This window comes from Colletotrichum fioriniae, assembly GCF_027942845.1.
Source record: "Colletotrichum fioriniae strain IMI 355084 chromosome Unknown scaffold_1, whole genome shotgun sequence".
NCBI lineage: Eukaryota > Fungi > Ascomycota > Sordariomycetes > Glomerellales > Glomerellaceae > Colletotrichum > Colletotrichum fioriniae.
The window spans coordinates 2,198,531-2,219,360 of record NW_027076837.1 but is presented as its reverse complement, the minus strand read 5'-3'; the positions used below and the strand labels follow the sequence as shown (position 1 = coordinate 2,219,360).

Sequence of the window (20,830 nt, the reverse complement as noted above, 5' to 3'; positions counted from 1 at the left end):
GACATTGACAGGCAAGGGCCGCAAGGCGGACTCGATGAGGGGCTAGGGAAAATTGGCTTTCTGGTGGCCCGGACACGGATATCGCACATTCCTTCTCCCGCTTCTTCTCGAAGCTCGGCAGAACTTGGAAGCATGATGGAAGCATTAGAACAAGATGAGGGCTGATTTCACTGCGCCGCAATCCTTGTCTAGAAGCCTCGCGGAAGCCAACTTGAGGTTCCGCTCCAAACGTTTCAACCACGCACGCCTCCATCCCGTCTGCCGCAGAATGGCACCTGTCACGCGGAGCCGCCCACAATCTGCAAGCCGCGCGCTGCGAGGCTGCCCCCCGAGGTTTCCGCCGTTGAGGCTGCTTTGTTTCTCGCTGTGCCCCGGCATGTCTCCTTTCATAGTCGTCGTCGACACGTACCGGTGTCCCTGTTCAGTCCGCGTCGGATGCTCTATCCCATAACGGTTTAGGTGGTGTAGTTGTTCGGCACTGATGCTATGTCTTGGTTTGCTGCCCATTCTTTAGAGGTTCCCCGGAGCGGGCGGACGGGACAGACCCTGCCCGATGGGCAGCTGCCCTGGCACTCGGCCGAGTCATCTGTTCCTCGTCCACACCCCATCATGCCGGAAATTGCAACGCTTCCTGCCAAAGTGTAATTTGTGAATATTCGTCGTCTGCCTTCTTCTTGGCGGTTGACCGTCGCTCTCGTCGGCTTTTGCTGCATGGTCGGATCGCCTAGCAAATGTACCGTATGCGAGTCACGGAATGTCCAACACAATCTGACGGACATGGATCAGCAGCAAAGTGGACATCCAGCACAGCGACTGGATCCCCAATTCGGACCGTTCTAGCTCTGGACACACCCCTCGTATGTACAAAGATAATCTCATCCCGTGCTTGGCTCTCCCCCTTGTCCATCCAGCCACGCTCGACAGCGTGCCCGAGATCTTGGGGGCGAAGAGCAGGAGTCCCCCCTGAACGAACGATTCCAGGAACCAGTTGCGCGAAAGGGAACAACCGAGCGTGACAGATGCTAGCTCCTAGCGCTAGGCGCGTGGTTCGTTGGCACGAGTTCGGATCCGAGGCAGACACAGCCCCAGGATGCAGGGCGAGCCATGCGGCCTGAAACCACCAGTGCACCAGTTGTACGGATAAAGGTCCCCCTTCGATATTCAACGAAAATGAATGTCGATAGAACGTCCAATAAATCCCTGGAGCTCTTAGACAGCAACAGCCCCTTTCATGTCAAGCTCGAGATTTTGGGTGGATAGACTGTGTTCCTTTGAGGGTTGCAAAAGGCTGAACGGCATGTTGGGGACAGGCCTGACGGGATCGAATAGGGTAAGGCAAGACTTGGCGTGGGTGACGGCTTCCTCGGTAGGTTCCTGTTCGAGCCTTGGAGGGCCTGCGATATTATCGAGCCAGGTGGCCACCGCTAGTTTTTTAGCATGTGAATGATGACACTACTGGCTTGCTCACCCCATTTTTTGACCAGCTCCCCTGCTCACCGTGGACTTATGACACTGCCCATTTCGGTTGGCTGGTAAAAGGTGGTTCTGCTTGCGTTCTATTTGCTGGGAGAGTGCCGTTGCCAGCATCTCTAGGACGAGAGTGGAGGATGGCGCGCCGTGAGGGATGCCGAGGGAAACAGCAAGCTAATTCCACCAACGGCTTGAAGATGGGGGGAAGTTGGGTCTCCCCTTCCAGCCCGGTGTGTGACTTCAATAATAATACTGCCAATCCTTGTCAGCAAAACTATATGGCGTCGACCTGTTGGCCTTTGGTTGGACATAGAGCCGTTGACGAGTCCTTTGGAATGGGCTTTGCGGAGAGGAGCACGTCCCAGGCTCATTCGCGAGACCGTGAGGATATTTGCTGAATTAGCCAGAGTGAAAAATGGGCGCAGGTTATGGTCGCCATCAGACCCCGCGATCTCCACAAAGCTACCGACCAGTCCCATGAAGACATCGGCTCCCATCATCCCATTGCTTCTCGCCCACAAGGACAAGCTGCAGGCCGTTCGGGTGATGGCCAGGCGAGCCTATCCCACACATGTTCCTGCATTTTTGGCTCTTGCATCCGGCCTTCTTATTAGCTGCGGCGCGAGCTGTACAAATTAACTTGGCTGTTGGATAGGGCCAAGGCGTCTGTCAAACGACACCGGTCCGCCACCGGCCTATTCAATTTCTAGAGGCATTGATCAACCTAGACTGTGGACGCGTCCCCTCAAATTCGCCCAGGGATTACCCCGAAATCGAAGGCGTATTGCTTGCCACATCGTGAATGCCAGGGTGAACATCAAGCTCTGAACGACATGCAAGCTGCAGCGGCGGGTAGTTCGAAGTGGTGCTCACTGATTGGACCTGTGCCAGTGTGTAAGACGCTCCACGATTGTAGTCTTGATCTTTGACAGGCCATTCTGATCCAGATGGCTATTCCTCTTGGTCCCGGAGTTCGAAGTCCCCCGCGAGAAATGCAGCATAGCAACGTTTTCTGGAAGTGTGCAGCAGTATTATGCTAGGTCTACGCAAGCTGGCGCACCAGGTGCAGACAATGAAACCGACGTGGCGGCATGAATGATGTATCCGGCATTAGATATTGTAGTCCTTGGTACTAGGACTTATCCTCCGCGGCCTTGTGTTAGTGGCGTGATGGTACAACATTCAGTGCCTTCAGGCGCGAAGAGACAAATTGAACGGACATCTGACATAGGGAATCCGCAAGGCAACGAACGCCACATTGTCCGGGTTGCAGTTTCTTGGACGTTGATAATCCGGCGAGGCCGTTGGAACAACAGCGTGGCCTGACGATGTGGCCAACAAGCTCGACGCATGGGACGGGCGATGTGCAGAGTAGACACAGAAACAACACGACGAACAGTATCCGTCAGACGCTTCGTGCGGCACTGCGAGCCTAAAAGGGCATGATGACGAGGCGACCGGTGAGACGAGTAGCAGAATGAGTAGTGTGAGGAGTAGCTTGGCCGAGTGTCAGTTGGATTAGCGCCGTCAGTGCGTAAAGGCCCTGATGAGGCCAGAACCTTCGTCGAAGGCCCGAAGAAGGGCTCGATTGGGTGGCATGGCGGGATGGTTGGATAATACTGGATCAGGAAGTGATTTCGAGGTGTCCTACTCCGTAACTCCCAAGTATTCAGCGCTGAAATTACATCAAAGCCCGGGGTTCGTCGATGGCAGTGCGCAGTGTAGGTGCTAGGACGTGCCTACGCAGCCCGTTGGCAGGTTTCGATGATCGATGATATTCAGATGTTGATTGATCAATGAGAGTCCGCCGGCTAAGTTGCATCGTTCTATCTAGTGTGGGTGACACCGTGACAATGGTAAACGCCGCGACGTCGTTGCTTTTCGATGCTTCCCATGAGCGGCACTTGAAGATGAGTGCCATACGGCGGCTGGGCCTGGAACTAAACGGACTGGCTCAAGCAGCATTCCAGGATGGCCGTTCCACGGCGAACCTTGTCTTGGGATTCCAGAACCGAACCCCAGCAAGCACAGTAGGGTGGTCCAGCTCCAATTCCCATGCGAGCGGCACCAAGTCAATCCTTTCTGGCCAAGGGGGAAGGCCCCTGGCAGTCTAGAGGCTGGAGCTGCTGGGACTCGAGAGACGAGGGGAAGGGAGTGTGGATTCGGTTATGAGGGCTCGTCGGCAGGGTATTGAAGCTAATTGAGTGTTGGGAACATTGGCGTCTTTGGGTCTTCAAAGCTGTGTGAGGCCGGCGTGAATAGGCATCCGTACTCGATGCCAGGTTGTGGTGGCTTAGAAATGGACGTCGAATACTCCGTACTGCGTAGAAGAGGGAACTAACCATTGCTTTGATCAGTTGGTTCGTGGGTGAGGGGAGCAGCACTGGGGGGTGGGAGAGTTGATGTGTGGTGAGGTGCGTTATCACATCTGAGATGCAGTGCAGAGTACGTACCTTGCCGTACTGTGCCGTCACCCTCCTCTCTGCATTTCCTCGACTTCAAGTTACTGCAGGCACAGGCAGCGAGTACATTTGAATACCTTGGGCACAAGCCGAAGATGTCCGAACAGTGCCTTAGCTTGCTCCAGTCGAGGTATAGAAAAGAGACGACCACAATTACAGCAGTACATCGAGTACCTGTACGAGTAATATGTGGCCACTGGCAGGCACCGTAGACATACGATGCATCCGTTCCGTATATTCTATTGTAATCACCGAGAAATGCTTGCAGAAAGAAATGGAGAATGAAAATGAGAAGTAGACATAGAGGAACAATGAAATAGATGGCAACGGCAAAAACCTAGGTCGGCCAAAAGAGTCGCAGGTTGAGATGCCTAGCCTGACGCTAGAGGCAAGCAAGAAAGGTATCTTGGGTGTCTGCAATCCTGTCGACGAAAAGGCAGGTACGTACCCTTCCCTACTTACGCACGCAGTATGAATACACTACCTTACCTAGGTAGATATCGTTAGGTAGGTAAGGTAGAAAGGTAACTTCCTACACCTTTCCTAACGAAGGAAATGCAGCACACATGGCAAGAATACTTGGTGCAGACGGTGTCATCAGATGGAGGGAAGTGCAAGGTACGAAGGTACGAACAGAAAGATGATTACCCAAGCACCAGGTGCCTTCGAAGACCTAATGTCAAGTGCGGACTAGCTCCAAGTATTGGCCCCTGCAAAGCTCTGATGGATTGTGGACAAGCAAGCGCTAACGTACCCAGCGGTGGAGACGGTGGACTAGGGTAAGTACGAGCCGGCCTGTAATGATAAGGTAAGCGGGGAGTGGAGACCCCAGGGATCGCACCTGGCTACAACCCACAACCAAAATTTCCATTCGCGACTGCAACTGCGGTACCTTACCGCGGTACAATGCGGCAGATACCGTGTCTCCGTTCCAATGGATCTTGGCCATCTCCCATCTCCAAGCTCCCATTCCGACCACTCCCCATGCACCTGTCGTTGGCGTTGCTGTGCATCCCACGCCGTACCCATGCAAAACCAAAGGGCCTTTCGATGGATCATTGACCATGGCATTGCATAGCGCTGCAAATCCGTAGGAGCTTCCAAGATACACACCCATGGCCCACGACGACTGGCTTTCTGCACATTTCTCGGGCTATCTCGTCCTACAACCTCCCGCCGCCGCTCGACGTCAGCACCTTGGTTCGGTCCGCTTCTCGGCCACCTAGACACCATTCGAATCGGCTCGACGTTGCAGCCAGACGTGCGGCGTGCGGCGTGCCAGGCTGCCAGGGCCATTTCAACCCCGGAGATGGCTTGCTGTCGATCAAAGTTACAGACTAAGGCAGGAGAAATTCGAGCCAGTGCCTCTCCACGCCATCCATCCAAGCTCAACAATACAGCGCTTGGCTCAGCAGCAGCTTAATTCATCAGGCTAGAAGCCTCCAGAGAATCTTCAGCCATTCTACCGGCCACCTGTCATTGCCATTTTCGCAAAGGTGCGACGACCGTCTTTTGCTTCGCCTCCGCCGGCTCTCGACGGTGCTGCTGTCTCATCCCGTTAGCTTAGCACCATGACAGACGGGACAACGTCTGCCGAAAAGATGGCTTCGAATGCTTGGTCCTCGGTTCGCAAGCCTAGTCACTCGCCCTAGGGTTTGATACTGAGGTATGCCAGCTACTCTGCGGCACCCAGTATCATTGAGGACGATCCAATATCTAATTAATCCAAGCCAAGAGAGAAGAAAAGCCGAAAACCGCATGCATGGTGGTCGGCACCTGGCAAATTCCACCAACACCATAGACGATTATAGGTGTTACCCTTCTACAGATTCCCACGCAGCCCACAATTTCAAACACTCTGTGGTGTGCGTCTGCCTTTGCCCAGACCAGGGCGGTCTGGGGCCGACAGAGCGGGCTCCCGAGCAGAGCTTCTGCTCTACGACCCTCGCTGCCCTCCACCTTCCACGTCCCCCGTTGTGGCCGGACGGGGTCGGTGGACAGTTGAGGTCGACTCCTTCGAGAACAAGACTGGATGATGCACTTGACCCATCGAGGCAGGATAAGACGGGGTCAAGCCTCAGGTACCGTCTCCGTACCCGTCCTCAATCTTAGGTGTCTCCCAGCAGCCCCCCAAAGGACGGTCAGGAGTATGAAGGGTCCCTTTGGGCCTTGGGCGAGTCTGGGACCACCAACCCCACGAGAAATGCTAGGTTGGCTGGTGCTGTGGATGAAGAAATTGGTGGACTTGCCCTACTGGGCCGGGCAACAAGGCGGGTAAGGTACGGCTACAGCCTACGGACGGGTACGGGTACAGACACCTTGCCTGCCAATGCTAATCCGCCTGCCTGGTTTGCTCTCTCGACGCTAGAGGCTCCTTACAAGGTGGTTATTACGGAGTACCACCTGGCTCGACTCCCCAAGATGCGGATCATCTGGTCATTGTCGTCGTGTGTGCTTACTGCGGCAACATAATGGATACCCTACGCGATCCATTGGCTTAGCTGAGCTTTCAGTCTGTCAGCGGAGACATCGAGGCATCCGGCACATGGATGGTGACACTAAGAAGGGCGCGAAGTACCATGACACCCAAGTGGGAGGGAGACTGGGTGCGAGGAATCTCCGCCATGGCTGGAGCCAGGAGCAATAGGAAGCGCGATGCAGAAGTCGTACCTTAGGCAACTTGCCTCATTTGGTGGCGCCTCGGTATCTTGGAAGTTGGAACTCGACATCAATATCAAATGAGCATGGCCACTTATTATGATGACATGGGGCATTGTCGATTTTGTGCCCTTTTTGCTGTCTGGGTGCTTAGTTCCATGGTCAACCCTACCACGCTCGCGCTATCCCCTACCGCCATTTCGAACATTTCCCCCAGCCGTCTCCCGTTGCCTTTCCGCTAACAAATCCCCTCTTTGCTGCTGGCGCGCTTTTTTACATTGTGGCTGGGCCAGCCTGTTGGGAAGTCTCTGAGTTTCTTGGGACGACGTTGGACGCAAAGTACGGTCAGGCTAGCCTCTCGGCTGCAGCAAAAGAGGCAGAGAGGCATAGAGGCCATAGGGTACTTTGGCAGCTTAGGGACGACGGCGCATTCTCCTTGCTCAGTTCGTGCGAATGCACATTCACAGTATACACTCCGTGTGGAGCAATACTGTATTTGTGACACTGCCCTGCGTGACGATGACGACGAGGCAAAGGCCCATCAGGTTGCGTCTTTGGGCAGCTGGGCTCAAGTCGTTATGTTATACAGTGCATTCAACAATGGCTACGTACGAAAACATAGTCGTCAACCCTCTCCCGTTCCTGCGCTGAGTACGGATACAAGCTGTCCAACAAGTCAACTCGGGTTGGACAATGGGCGCGGACACAGACAGGGTATCTCGGAATTCCCCCCCTCCACTGTTGGGAGCAGGAACTTGGCCTCAAGACTTGAGGGGGAAGGGGGGCAATCAGGGAGAACTCGAGAGAGTCGAAGACGACTTTCGGGCGGCGCATTGGCCGCATGCACACCCATCCGCGGAACCCAATGCCTCTTGCCTTATGGATACCTCTCACCTTTACTTCCGACAAGAGGTCATGTACCTTACATGCCTCGTGCTGGTCCCTTGCACAGATGCACTCAATCACCCACAACAGCTCGCCGCATTCTGACTCGGTTTTTGCCTGTCAATGGATGGCCCTGGCGATTGAGAGTTGAGACTGAAGTCGCCGACGACACATCGGCTACCGCCGCCGCTCTGATGTATGTTCCATCTCATCGACGATGAAGTACGGATAGACCGAACTGCCTCGACTCTCTTTTCCTGCTTGACGACGGACATTGGCACAGATCATGCGTATGTTGCGGACTTTGGGCGGACCTGGACCCCTATCGTTCCTTGGAGGCCCAACCCTCTTCCTCCTTCTGAAGCATTTGGTGCCTTGATACACGCCTAGAACGTCTGGTCTTGGCCCTGCCCTACACCAGTCGATTGTCTCTAGCTCGAACACGCTCGCACTGCCCTACGACGTCAAGGAGAGGAAGCATGCTCGACACCCATAAAACGGTACACTACTGAGTGATGAGTGCGAGAGAGGGTTGTTTTGGAAATGGTGGTTCATTTTTATCAGCACTTCCTTGTCTGTGTCATGCCTCGAACCTCGCCCCCCGCCTTCCCCGTCCGACCCAAGAAAAGAAACAGGAGACATTCTATCCGTCTCTTGTTCTTCTGCCCGTTATTTGCTGTCTGTGTGTCAGCCCAGTCTCCTCATTTTTTGTTATTTTTATTTTTTTTAATATTTTTCATGTTTTTGCCTCGGTCACCCCTTTTGGCCACAGTCGTCGTCCTCGTCGTCTACCTCAGGTATCCGTATTGACCAAGACCAAACAAAGACGGACTAAGAATACTACGGAGTACTTACTTTTGTACTCCGTAGAAAGTACGGATACGGACGGAGAACCTCGGATTTAGAAAGAGAGAGAGAGAGAGAGGGAGAGAGAGAGAAGGAGGGGGAAACGACTGGGCTGCGCGCACTAAGGCGGTGTTAACCCATGCCGGGTGGGAAGTATACTACCACGATTCTTTGGCTTGCATAGGAAACCAATTCTTCTTTGTCGACGCCATTTCCCGGGTCCTGGTAAGCCTGGATCCAATTTCACACGGCCAGCATCAAAGAAGCCATCGAATACCAAACCGGCAAACGAGAATAGAAGGCAACAGCCGTCAATCAAGTATCCGTAGACTGTATGCAGGTATTTCGTACCTGCGTACGTATTCGTACCTACTGGCCATGAGTCCCGAGTCCCGTAGAGAGTTGAAGGTTCGCATGCCCTGGCCAATCCTTCATCTCACTGCCAGATTCGGCCTCCGACAGGGCATTTTACCTCTGGACTTGCAACGCTGCCCTGCACGCTGGGCCCCCGCCAAATCTGCGTCGTCGCCAGCCTGCCCTGTCTGGTCTCAAGGTACGGATATTCGTACAGAAAGCAGAGGACTACACAGATACTGCGTAGGTATTGTGTATACTTACTCTGGGAGGTGAAGTACGGATACCGCATCCAGTCCAGCCGTCTCTCGAAGCTGCAATGCACCGGGATGGCAATGGACATGCTGCTGCACTCTGAGAGGCGAGCTTGCCAGAGGAATAAAGAGGAGCCCATCTTCTTCTACCTTAGTAAGTAGGTAAGGTAATTGGGACTCTGGGAGAGAGCAAGAAAGATGAGATGCGTCAGGGAGGCAAGAAGCCAGAGACAGAGGAGGGTGGAGAGACGGGCAAGGTACGTGTTCCTGCTGCTGCTGACGGTGTGCCACACTTGTACCTCTCATGTCTCCTCAGTCTCAATGGCGCTGGTGCGATTGCTGGCGCAGCTAGGGACGTACCTTATTGCTGAGATTGTGCTGGTGCTGCCCTGCCCTGCCCGGCTTTCACTACCTGACCTTAGGTGAGTTACAAAGTACTATTGTAAGGTACCTACCTGGTGGAGTGATCCCAGGCCTCGATGCTGAGCTCTTCCTGCTCGTCTGCTGCTGCCGCTCACGCCGTCGCCGCAATGCGCAACTTCGACCTCCCACCCTTGGCTCACGCCCTCCTCCACATCCGCATAGGAACACATTTACACACCCATGCCACACCTCTCACCCTCTCTCTTTCTCTTCGTCTCTCTCAAACTCACACTCTCTCTTCCCATCATCCACTCCACAATTCACACCCAGTCCCAAATTCCCAAGTCAAGTCTTCCCTCTCCAACATCCTTTGACGACGCTACCTCACAACCACACTGCAACTACGGAGTACGGATACCTTACCTTCACGCAACCCTGTCCGCCTCCTGCGACCCTGGACACACACACACGCATACGCGCACACACACCTCTTCTCTCGCTCTCCTTCGCTGCCGCTCCTCTTCTCCTCATCCTCACCTCCTCACAGCACTGTCCACCACTGTCTAGCCTACCCTGCCATACTAGGCAGTCCTGGATCCTGGCCCCCCTCCCCCCATCGACTCCTGGTCGCATCCATCATCGAACATCGGTTTCCTCTGGGCCCCAGCAGCTCAGTGATATGACCCTGCCTGTGTGTACCCAGCCCAGATCTTGTTCCTTACCCCGGTCGCCTCCCCGTCTAGGTCTACCCACGTCAACCCTTCACGCCTCACGCCGGGACCTGTCGTCCATTCATAATAAGGCTTGACCTTCTCCCGCGTACCCCCCTCACCATCACCCACCAATCCGGACAATTCCTAGCCCAGCGCGCTCCCAGAGAGAAATTCGAGACACAACTCCCCTCTGGTGCTTTCTTTTCCTACAACTTCCTCTTTTCCAACAGGTCTTTGGCACAAAGACACGTCTGTCTAGTCACCGACATCTCCAGCACTGAAGGACTCACTCAAAGTGAGAGTGAGAGCGAGCGAGCGAGCGAGAGAGAGAAAGCCGCCGAGTGCGCGGCCAGGTCGGGACGGTCGTCGCCAGCTACGCATACCCAGAACTCAAGCAACGGGCTTGAATGTAACCGCTTCTTTGACTCCGCTCTCCGTTCGAGGCTACTTCCACGACACTCACCGCTACCAACAAATCGACACGTCACGTCCGAATTCACAATGTCAAACGATCCCTCCGTGAGGCGCATCTTGCCTCAGAGCTCCCAGATGGGTAGCTTCTCTTTCGCGCCGCAGCAGTTCCCTCAACGGGAAACCCAAAAGAGTGCGCCATCCATCTTCACCTCTACCGCCCTCTGCTCCGGCCTGCCCGCAACGTCTCGTCTAACCAAATGTGCCTTTCTGTAGATTATGTCTTCGTGGATGAACACAATCGTCATAAACGATTGAAGGGTATGCTCACCTTCCCTTGGACAAACGAATCCATGTGTGCAGTCTAGCTAAACTGATGAAATCAAGTGATGAGAGCTTGTGAAGGATGCAGAAGAAGAAAGATCAAGTGCGACGCGGCCACAACGAACACCTGGCCCTGCTCGGCGTGTATCAGACTCAAGCTCCATTGTGTGCGCCCCAATGGTCAGTACGATGGCACCTCGACCGACGCCTATGAGCCTGTTGGGGATGAGTTCGCTGCCGCCTCATCGCAACTGCAGAACAGCTTTCGCCAGCAAGTTCCCATGCAGCAACAGTCCATGATGGCCGGGGGCCAGAAGCCCAACCCTTCGATGTATGCTGCACAGGGCGCATATTCGGATCCCAACGTCTTTCCACCTGTCCACTACTCCGACCAGCAGGTCCATCAACATAACATGCACTACACTACAGTTTCTCCCTCGTCGTCCATGATGGAACAGCCTTACACCGGTCAGAATGTGTTCCCAACACCGCCTCTTCAGCAGAGTCAACGTCCAGATTCTCCTCCCGACACTTACTCCAATGACGGCTCGTACCAGCAATCAGACCTTGCTGATCTTCTGGGCTCCCTGAAGGTCAACGAAGCTGGAACAGGTAAACCCGCTTTCGCAGCCTCCTTTACGTAGTAGAGTTACTGACGCGGAATGCAGCACCGTATCTGAGGAACAAGGCCTCTTTTCTGCATGATGAGGAGCCTGCCCTTGAGGACGAGGAGTATAAGACCCCTCTTCCGCCAATCATCACCGGACCGGGCCTCAAGATTCGCATTCCGCCTGAACTGATGCCGGATGACGAGACGGTCATGCACTACTTCGATCTCTTCTTCAGCCACGTGCATCCCTACGTACCTGTTCTCAGCAAAAGCGTCTTCTATCACCAGTGGAATACGAACAGAGAATCCGTATCGCCTCTCATTCTCGAAGCTCTTTTCGCCATGGGTGGAAGACTGGCCGACGACCCTGCTCAAGGGCAGCAGTGGCTCGCTTTAGCAACAAGTATGGAAGAAATTATCTGTTAGATAAGCATAGGCTGACAATCATGACAGAGCACGCCGACTCTTTCATGGACGTACCGAGGCTGAGCACTCTGCAGGCCCTGCTCCTCATCTTGAAAGCTCGGGAGGCAGCTCCCAAGCGTGGTTACTACTACCGTTCGTGGATGACGATTGTCCAGTGTGTTCAAATGGGCAAGGATCTCGGTCTGGACGAGCACTACACAGATCATCAAGCGGGGAGGCCATGTGGCTCTTCTCCCTTGGATTGCCAGATGAAGAGTCGAATCTGGCAGTCTATCTTTGTGTGTGAAACCATGATTGGTTCTCCTCAAGGTTGGCACTTGGTCTTTCTCGACTTTTTGTAGAATCTGCTAACTCCCTTAGGCCGGACTGATCTCGCCGTGGAGCTGGATTCCATCGATTTCAGCGTCCCACGTCCAATTCCCGGAGGCGACGACTCTGAGTACCACATCACCCGCAACTTCACCTATTTCGCACGGATTGTCCGCAACGTCAGCCGCATGAACACGGCCTATGGCCACCTCAAGAAGAAGAAGACTAAGGATTGGGGAGTCGATCCCGAATTTGTGCAGCTCAACCCGGCCTTGAATGCCTGGTTGAACGACCTTCCCGCAGATTTGTCGGTTACTTTCCCGCCCGATGGCTCGCCACCATGGCTTTCCTCACCTTACATCGGCAACTTGCATTCCTACTACTATCTTACCCTGATTCTGCTTCACCGGCCACAGCTGAATTTCCTGGACCCGAACGCGCAAGATGGGCAATGGAAGCAGCACATGATGATCTGCTATTCTTCTGCCAAGGCTCTATGCCGGCTCCAGGAGGCGGTTTTGAATTCGTTCGGATTTCCTGGACTGCAGTGTATGCTTCGTGGGTTCAGCTTCACTGTCTACTGTGGACTGTGTTGCATTGTACTCCATCTGGTGGGTTATGATCTGCGATTCCCTGTGACTAGCTCTCTAACTTTAATGATACACAGGTGGCCGTCGTCTCTCCAGACCCTGATCTGAACACTGATGCGAGAGAGTTTTTCACGAGACACATGCGGGTACTCGAAAGGGTCATGTCGGTTTGGCCGATGGCCGACCTGCAGAAGCAAGTCGACGCGGTGCGCGAAGCGTTTTCTGCTGACGTCAGGAAACCCTTTGTCCTTAAGCCCAGCTTCCCTTACGGCAGCCCCCAATCATCCAACCATTCCAGTCCTCCTAGGGGTTACAGGCCGGGTATGGCACGCACTGCTTCCTTGGACCACCAGTTGGACACGCAGAACCTTCAACACTCCCAAGTCAGTTATACCAGCCACCCCATTACACCTCCTATTTCTGCCGGACCTGTGGATACCAAGAGTGACTCGCCTGCTATACAGTCACTCGTCATGATGGCAAGTCAAGGTTCCCAAGCGCCGGGAATGCAGCAAACCATGTCGTTGTCGGATGCGCCAGCGTGGAATCCCGCACGTATTTTTGAGTAAGTTGCTGTCGACAATCACCCATCTCTAAAGGAGGCATTTGCTAATACATGTCTACAGACAGTGGAACACGTCTTTCGGTACGCCTCAGGTCCAACCACAGCCTTCGACGCTGCCTCCCCAGTCCAATTCGCTTAGTGTTTCTCCGTCTTCAGGTGCACCCGAAGCCCCGTCTCTCCAAGACATTCAGGCTGTCAATGCTACTCTCCCAGTGGCCTCTCAACAGTTGGCGCAGCAATACTCTGCAGCCCCCGTGCAGACTTTTGTCTCGCCGGCGATGTGGCAGGAGTCCGTGGCCAGTGTCTACGAAGGCGGTCTCAAGCGGGCCTGGGATTACGATGGCAGTGGTCCTATGATGAAACGGCGATGAGCCGTTTTCAAATTGATTTTTTTTCAAAGCTACCTAACCTTGTTGTCGGCAACATCTACGGGATGTTTTACACCTTTGGTATAGCGACGACGATTTACCGGTTCATAACAACACTCGCCAGCCTGCGGGGTGCCTCCACGAAACGCCTTTGGACCGACGAACAGGTGCCCCCTCAGCTACAGCGATTCACGTACATATCTTGGAATTTCGCTTTATACGGTCCTTGTCCGCCTTATACACGGTTTATTCTCGCGACGAAATACATGTACACGATTACGATGAAAATGAGGAGGAGGGGAACTCAACGGAAGATCCATGTCGGGCGCCGGCGTCACTCATGCCCCTTCGGAAGCATGGCCCCCAACCGGGAATGGGGCTCCCAAGAGGCTTTTGTTTTTTCGGGACGGTGCGAAGAAAGAGAGAGGGGGAAGATTGGCGAAGCGGTATCCTGGTCTGTATTTCTGGACTGTATTACTACATTTGGCATGTTGCTTCATGACGGGGCCAACAACGCGGCCCAATTCGGCTCGGCGTACGGACGGTGCTCACCTCGGCATCGCGAACGAGGAGTCTTATTTGCTTACTATCACATCCATGGAAAGGCCCAAAAAGTAAATGTAAGAGGAGAGAGAGAGAGAGAGAAGAGTTTTGTTGCTTCCATTGACTTGGACCGATCAATACGGACATGATACCACCCTGCGCACGCATACAAATTCAGACCACCTAGCAATGTGAAGTGAAGAAGACGCCGGCAAAACGAGAGGCAACCCGCGGAAACGGGCATTGGCTGTCTCTTTTGCTTGGCAAGCAAGTAAGACGTTTGGAGGGGGTGAGAAGGGAAGTCGACAATGGGTAGATCTGGGTGTGGCGTGTGTATGTGAGGTGCCCGAGGCGAGAGCTCCTACCGGGAAGTCCCCAAAGCGGTCGCAAAGTCTCGCGATTGAACGAGTTGATTGGCCACGGCATCTGATCTTGACATGTTCACAGGGTTCATTCAGCCGCACGTTGAGAAGACCTCCCCCCAAACACACTTTGCATAAACAGATGGTCTCAACTTCCTTCGAGCGCGGACGGGTCTTGACATGCACGAGCAGAGGCAAAAAAACAAGATGTTTTCCCCGTATGTGGGTACGCAACACTCGTTCACCCACACACCACACACGCCACACACCCGTAGGTTGTCAGAGGGCGAATGAAAAGGGAACCCCCACTGGAAAACAACGTTGAGCCTTGACGGGGCAAACGGGCTGGCCGACAGGTTGAAGGTGAGGTTAAGGTAGGTATGTCTCGGCGGTCGGCAAAAGCGTTTCTTTTTCTTTTTGGGGCAGCACGGCGGGTGGTATACCTACTTACGTGATGCGTCTGACTTCGCTTATACAGCAACGGTACTTGCGACTACGCGTTTTATCTCACACGAAAACATTTACATATCGCCGTCGGCTATTCCGCCCCCCGCCCCCCTAGAGAATACCGCACCGCAGACGGAGCCTGGAGATTAAGAGAGAGCAACGGCGCGGAAGCCGGGAGTCGGATGTCGGGGTATTTGTTCGGAAAGCTGAGTATGTACGGAGTAGATTCGAGTCCTCGTTGATCGGCGAGAGAAAGTGTGGGGAGCAGTGACATTCAATGGGGGACCCTTGAGCCAGGGCCCAAAGGAAGGGAGTCGAGGGCATCGGTTAGAAACTTCAATGGGGTGAGACGGTTCAGTCACAAGCTTACATCACCGCTGACGAAAACCGCATAATTTAGCTTCTTCTCGTCGTCTTCTGCTTCTGCTGCTGCTGCTTCGCTTCGCTTCACACGATGACGACGATTGCCGCTGTGGTTTGCCGTTGGTAGGATTGGGCGATTGCCGGAGTACGTAAGGTAGGCGGCGGGGGGCCGGGGGTTTCCCTTCCACGCAGGCGCAAAGGTTAAAATTAACACGAAAAGTGATGGGCAGGGTCGAGAACAGTCCACGTTCGTCACTCATTTGAATGACGGGGGACAGGGAATGAGGACGGTGAGTTCGAAAAGTTTGGAGAGTCTTTGGAGAGAGAGAGAAAGACATCGCGTGGGTACGTGTACCAGATCGGCGAAAAGCTGCACCGCGCTGGCATGGGTAGGTAGTGTATCTGTGCCTTGTGTTTCGCAGCTGGGACCAGGTTGGTTCGGGTCGGGTTCGAAGATTCTCCAAAGTGAAGTGTTCAGCGGCGGGAATGAAGAGGGTTGTTTAGAGATGTTGGAGATTTGTCCTTACTATACCGCAATTCCTACATCAGGTATGCAGGACGGAGTGTGGGGAGTGTGGGAGTGTGTCTTACACAGTACAGCGGCCTTTTAGCTGGGCCTGAGTGACGTTGTTTCGTTGGGGAGATCGCCATTAGAGTTTGGCATTGGCACGTTTTCTGACATTTGCGACGATGGTCGCCTACGAATACCTAGTGTACCAAAACCCGTACCGGTAGTCTCTCTCTCTCTCTCTCTCTCTCTTTGGCCGCGCAACGGCCAAACCGGGTTCCTGTATCGCCGATGTAGGTGTGAAATGCGTGGGAAAGTTGACGCAAGAATATGCGTGGCTTGCAGGATGAGGGGTTTGAATCTCTGAAAGAGGGGTGTGCAAACCGCAAAGGACTGGATGAAGAGAGGGAGGGATGGGAGGAGGAAGGAATATTCCAGGATGTCTATCTCACATGCATACCATCTGTGTGATCTGGGGGCATGCAGGTCCAATAGACTCGAATCTTACTTCCATTTTCATCGCATCTTTTTTATTTTATTATATATCTAGTCTGGGAAGGGTCTCACAATCCACGGGTTGCCCCGCTTCTGTTATCCTTTTTCGTCCTATGTTTTGGACGGCCTTCTTCATACTTTCTTGTTCTTCCCTGTTGGGATTGAACAGTGTTAGGTAGGTTTTTTCGGCGTGGCCGACGGTCAAGTTTGGTGATGTCGTTTTGGAATGCATACACTGCATCTCGACGTGCATCTTGTTGTTTCGGACTTTAAGAAAGTGATGTTGCCCCCTCCCCTTCCCCCTCCTTCCTTCCCTCCCTCGTGGACTTTGCGAAACATGACACAAGCATAATGGTAGGTCACTCTAGGGTAAGGTAAAGTTCCTAGACACAATCTCATCTCTACTATTGAGTCCCGATTTGCTCTTACGGGTAGATTCGAGACTTACCCGGGCGTTGACATCCTGGTCTCCGAGTAAAAAACTACTTGCATCGGGATGATGGGGTGATCATTATGCGCTGCACGCATTCAACCTTTTGAATTCCATCATGTTTTCTTTTGCGGGATGGTACCGGATGCCGCTGCCGGGTACCGGGTTTAAAGGGTGAAGGAAAGGTTGCTACCTATTTCTCACAGGTAAAAGTACACGGTGAGGCAGCGACAATGAGGCATCGGCAATTCCAGAGATATGGGTAGTTTGTTGGTTTCCGGGGAGGGTTGAACGTACTGGCTACCTTCCATCCCACTGGCACCAATGTAGAAGAGGGGGAAGGTGTGTGAGATCCTGTACGATGGGATGACTTCGGAGTTTAGTTGTAGGTATATTTCGGGGTTTTACTCGGCGCCCGGATGTAAATGGGTGTGGTGAGGTACAGGGACGGAGGCCGTATTGCGGCGGCGGGTGACGGCAACGGCAACGGACGGACGGAGGTGGCCGAAGAAGAGGAAGAAGAAGGACGGGGGAGGGGGGGGACACGGCCAACCAACGTATCGTAGAAATGGTGGTGTATGGACGGATTCCTCGCCGTGAGTTTCTTAGTGGTGGTGGTAGTGACGGCTGGAAATGGGGCTTTGGGGCTGAACTGTGGCCCCGGCAGACGCAGAGTCAGCTCGTTTTCGTTATTAGCCTTGCCGGTTTGTGAGTGTGTTGGTTCTAGACTCTTTCAAAGCACGGTTATGGTTACATTTGTTCCTCATGTTTCTTGACAACCAATAATCCACCTCTTGACACTCTACATGAGAGAGGCCCCTAGTTTGGGACCCAGTTGGAAGGGGATAAGAAGGGCGTTGGAAGAGGAGGGCACTTGGACATCCCGAGGTTGTCAGCGGCGAAAAACGGGGGCTTCACAGGCGATGCGGATGGCGATTGCCTCCCGGAACATGGTTTAACCTAGGTAGAGCATCCTTTTTTTTTGGTCCGCCTCTTATATGGGCAAGTACGAACACCCTCCACGACGTGATGGATATGCTAAGATGATTCGATCCCACCGTTTCCGTTGGACGTGGTCCAAAATAGCTCCTCCTGGGACTTGACTTTCTTGACTCGACGCGCAGTTATTGGGCCGTGGCGAAATCTGAATGACTAGTGGCAGTGCGTCTGCGCCAGGAAAGGGGTGAGGTATCACCTGTCACTTTTTTTATCATTTGGTAGTATACAAGTCTATGTTCGTTTGTCTCTCGACATCAATATCAAACGTGATGGTTTACCGCGCGCTCGTGATGAATGCCGGAGTTCCCGCGTAGGCTTTCAATCATCCACGCCCTCACCCTCAGGAACACACCACCCTCTTCTACATAGATAATCTGACAACGCAGAGAGCGCGTGTACACTACTGGCATGACGTGCGTACGCACACTTTCGCCTTCTCTTGACCCTGCTTGAATCGTACAATGCTACCGTCTCCCGGACCGGCATTTCTCTCTCCTTGACTCGAGAGTCTCGAATACATGGTAGGACGCGCTTGGCAAAGTGACCGACCCTTTGCCCTGTTCACTTGCGCTTACCCAGCGACTCGCGCACAATATTCCACACCCACCCATCCTTGACGCCGTGACTGGCGCCCTTGCCGCCACTGCTGCTGCTGCTGCTGCTGCTACCACTGCCACTCGTCCTGGCGCCCGCCTCAACGCCGGTGTTGATACCAAACTGGCCGACGGGACGGTAATGATACCATCTCCGCTTCGCCATCAGCGCCGAGACGTCCTTGGTGTGCGTGACGATGCCGAGGCGCGTGGCCAGCGGGCCGCTGTCCGCGGCCAGGGGGCGGAGCTCGGCGGCCGTGACGGCCGTGAGCCGGGGACGGGTGGCGAGGCCCATTGTGCCGATCTCGAGCTGGGCCGTAGGCGGGAGGGCGCGAACGTATCGTTCCAGCAAGGCGCGGGATTGGCGCGCGTAGGGGGGAAGGCGGAGGTAGATGTAGGTTACGAAGGGGGCCGAGGTGTAGGCTACGAAGAGGAAGGGGATGATGCCGCAGGCGGCCACTGGTTTGGGTATTAGTGAGTCGGTGATGGCTTGTGAGATATGAGAAGGGAATGAAGACATCCGATGCTATGACTTTGTGTAGCAAAGGGAGGGGACATGAGGGAGGGGACATGAGGAGGAGGAGGAGGAGGAGGATAGGGAATGGTGAGATTGGATTGCGGTGAGCATGTGAGATAGAGGGGTGAAGAGCTTACATCCCGCTGCCTCGGTGAGCGTCTTGTCTTCGGCGCGGACGTAGCTGGGAGCGGCTACGAAGCAGAAGAAGACGCACGAGAAGACGGTGGTGATTTTCCAAAAGGCCAGAAATGCCGTCCGGCCGGTGCCGGCGTGGTAGATGAGCAGTCGCTCGGGCAGTTCTGGTGAGGTCGTCGTTAGCCTATTTGTCCAGACACCAGAGACAGTGAACTGAATGAAGCATGGATGGGTCAACTGCTTACGTGGGTTCCCGGCCCGGGGACCGGCAGAGCCTCCGGCACCGGCTGAGTTCGGGTTCGGTGGTGTGGTGACGGCCCGGGGACCGGTGGTCGGCGGCGGTGGTGCGGAGGCAAAGAGCCGTCTCAGACTACATTGCTGGTTCTGAAGAGATTTCCGGAGGGTAGGGCGGAGAGCGCATTGGCGTATCGTTGGGAGGATTCGTATCGTTTGTGGGGGTTGCCGTATGAAGGCGAGCCGTAGAAGGGACATTGTGAGGTTTTCCGGAGAGAAAGGGGGTTGAGTGAGAGAGTGAGTGAGATGGTGTGGATTAGGGAGAGTTAGAGGTTGATGATGAGATGAGAGTGCTGAGGTCGGATGAGCTCGCTGCACGCATCTACGTAGGTAAGGTACCAATTAATTTTTCCCCACGCGACGCGACTTGACTTAATCGGTATCTGCGCCCGGATGGTGTACGACATTCCAACATCACCGAAACTCATGAGAAGGACAACAATTAGTTGTCACGAGCTAGGATTGACATGAATTATTATTCTTCTTCTAATCTGATTGACTCTCAGGTACGAATTGGTTATGCTAGCCTGGATGTTTTAGGTGACTCAAGGCCGCTAACATGAGAGTCCGATCTGGAGATCCTGCCACATTCCCTACTCGCTGACAGAGCACCAACAGCATCTCATCGACTCAAAGCCGGTGATCCCGCGCCGAACCCCGCCGTCCTTCAAGTCAAACAATGTTCTTCTGAAGCCACTCCTTCCACTGGTCAAGCGTCCAGCCGGAGCTAATCTCGTTGTTCGGGTACCCGTCAAACAGCACCGTGGGGCTAACGTGCACGCCCGTCAACCGCGCAAGCTTGATGAGCACCTTGAAGTCGTTGGTCACGCCGTTGCCGACGTTGAGTGCGCCCTCGGCGTCGGGCTTGTCCGAGACGACGAGCAAGTCCAGCACCGCCTTCTCGTCGACACCCACGGTGCCCGCGAGCTTGGCGAGGCGCTTGTACGTCTCGTTGCGCGGCTCGTTGACGACGTTGGCGTCAAAGTAGTCCTTTTGCGCCTTGAAGAGGGCGTCGCTGTACGCCCAGAACTTGGCGGGCGCGGTCTTGACGACGGCCACGGCGGACTCGTGAACCAAGGTGCTCGAAGGGTGCCAGGGCTGAACCTGCTGGCGGAAGACGACCTCGAGGTTGGCGGCCCAGGCCGGGTTCGCGCGGATGGCCGGCACGACGTCGTTGTAAAAGGTGTTGAATTGCTTGGCGGAGTAGGGGCAGACGTAGTCGAGGTAGAGCTCGATGGTGTGCGGCTGCGCGGGGACGCCGTCGGCCGAGGGCTTGGGTTCCGCTCCGAAGGTGAGCTTGTGAGCTGCGAATTTGGGTGGTACGGCCATTGTTGGTGATGTGTAGTGGAAACGGGATGTGGTGGTGGTGCTTAGGCTGCGTTGGAGGTGGGCAGTGTTTCTGTTGGTAAGTAGTATCGTCGGATTTGAGGATGAGATGAATGGGAATAAAGACGACGCAAAGGTTGGGCGTCGAGTCAGTTTTAATAACACATTCGAGGGGAGCTTCATGGAGCTTTGTCTGGAGGATATGCGATG

The 20,830-nt window shown here is 54.3% G+C and overlaps 3 protein-coding genes across 3 annotated transcripts; 1 reads left to right on the top strand and 2 right to left on the bottom strand.

Moving 5' to 3' along the window:
• Positions 1-10,506: 10,506 nt before the first annotated feature.
• On the top strand, positions 10,507-13,611 carry N0V96_000584 (uncharacterized protein; the record flags this gene model as incomplete). Its single annotated transcript, XM_065755979.1, has 8 exons — positions 10,507-10,609; positions 10,693-10,737; positions 10,804-11,352; positions 11,409-11,753; positions 11,804-12,085; positions 12,137-12,696; positions 12,753-13,240; positions 13,302-13,611. The coding sequence occupies 8 exons, from the start codon at positions 10,507-10,509 to the stop codon at positions 13,609-13,611; spliced, it is 2,682 nt and encodes an 893-aa protein (XP_065615219.1).
• Positions 13,612-18,316: 4,705 nt separating this feature from the next.
• On the bottom strand, positions 18,317-19,492 carry N0V96_000583 (uncharacterized protein; the record flags this gene model as incomplete). Its single annotated transcript, XM_065755978.1, has 3 exons — positions 18,317-18,807; positions 19,003-19,164; positions 19,246-19,492. 3 exons carry the CDS (start codon positions 19,490-19,492, stop codon positions 18,317-18,319), a joined length of 900 nt encoding a protein of 299 aa, XP_065615218.1.
• A 474-nt stretch (positions 19,493-19,966) lies between these two features.
• Positions 19,967-20,623, bottom strand: N0V96_000582 (uncharacterized protein; the record flags this gene model as incomplete). Its single annotated transcript, XM_053193323.2, has 1 exon — positions 19,967-20,623. One exon carries the CDS (start codon positions 20,621-20,623, stop codon positions 19,967-19,969), a length of 657 nt encoding a protein of 218 aa, XP_053049040.1.
• Positions 20,624-20,830: the final 207 nt, after the last annotated feature.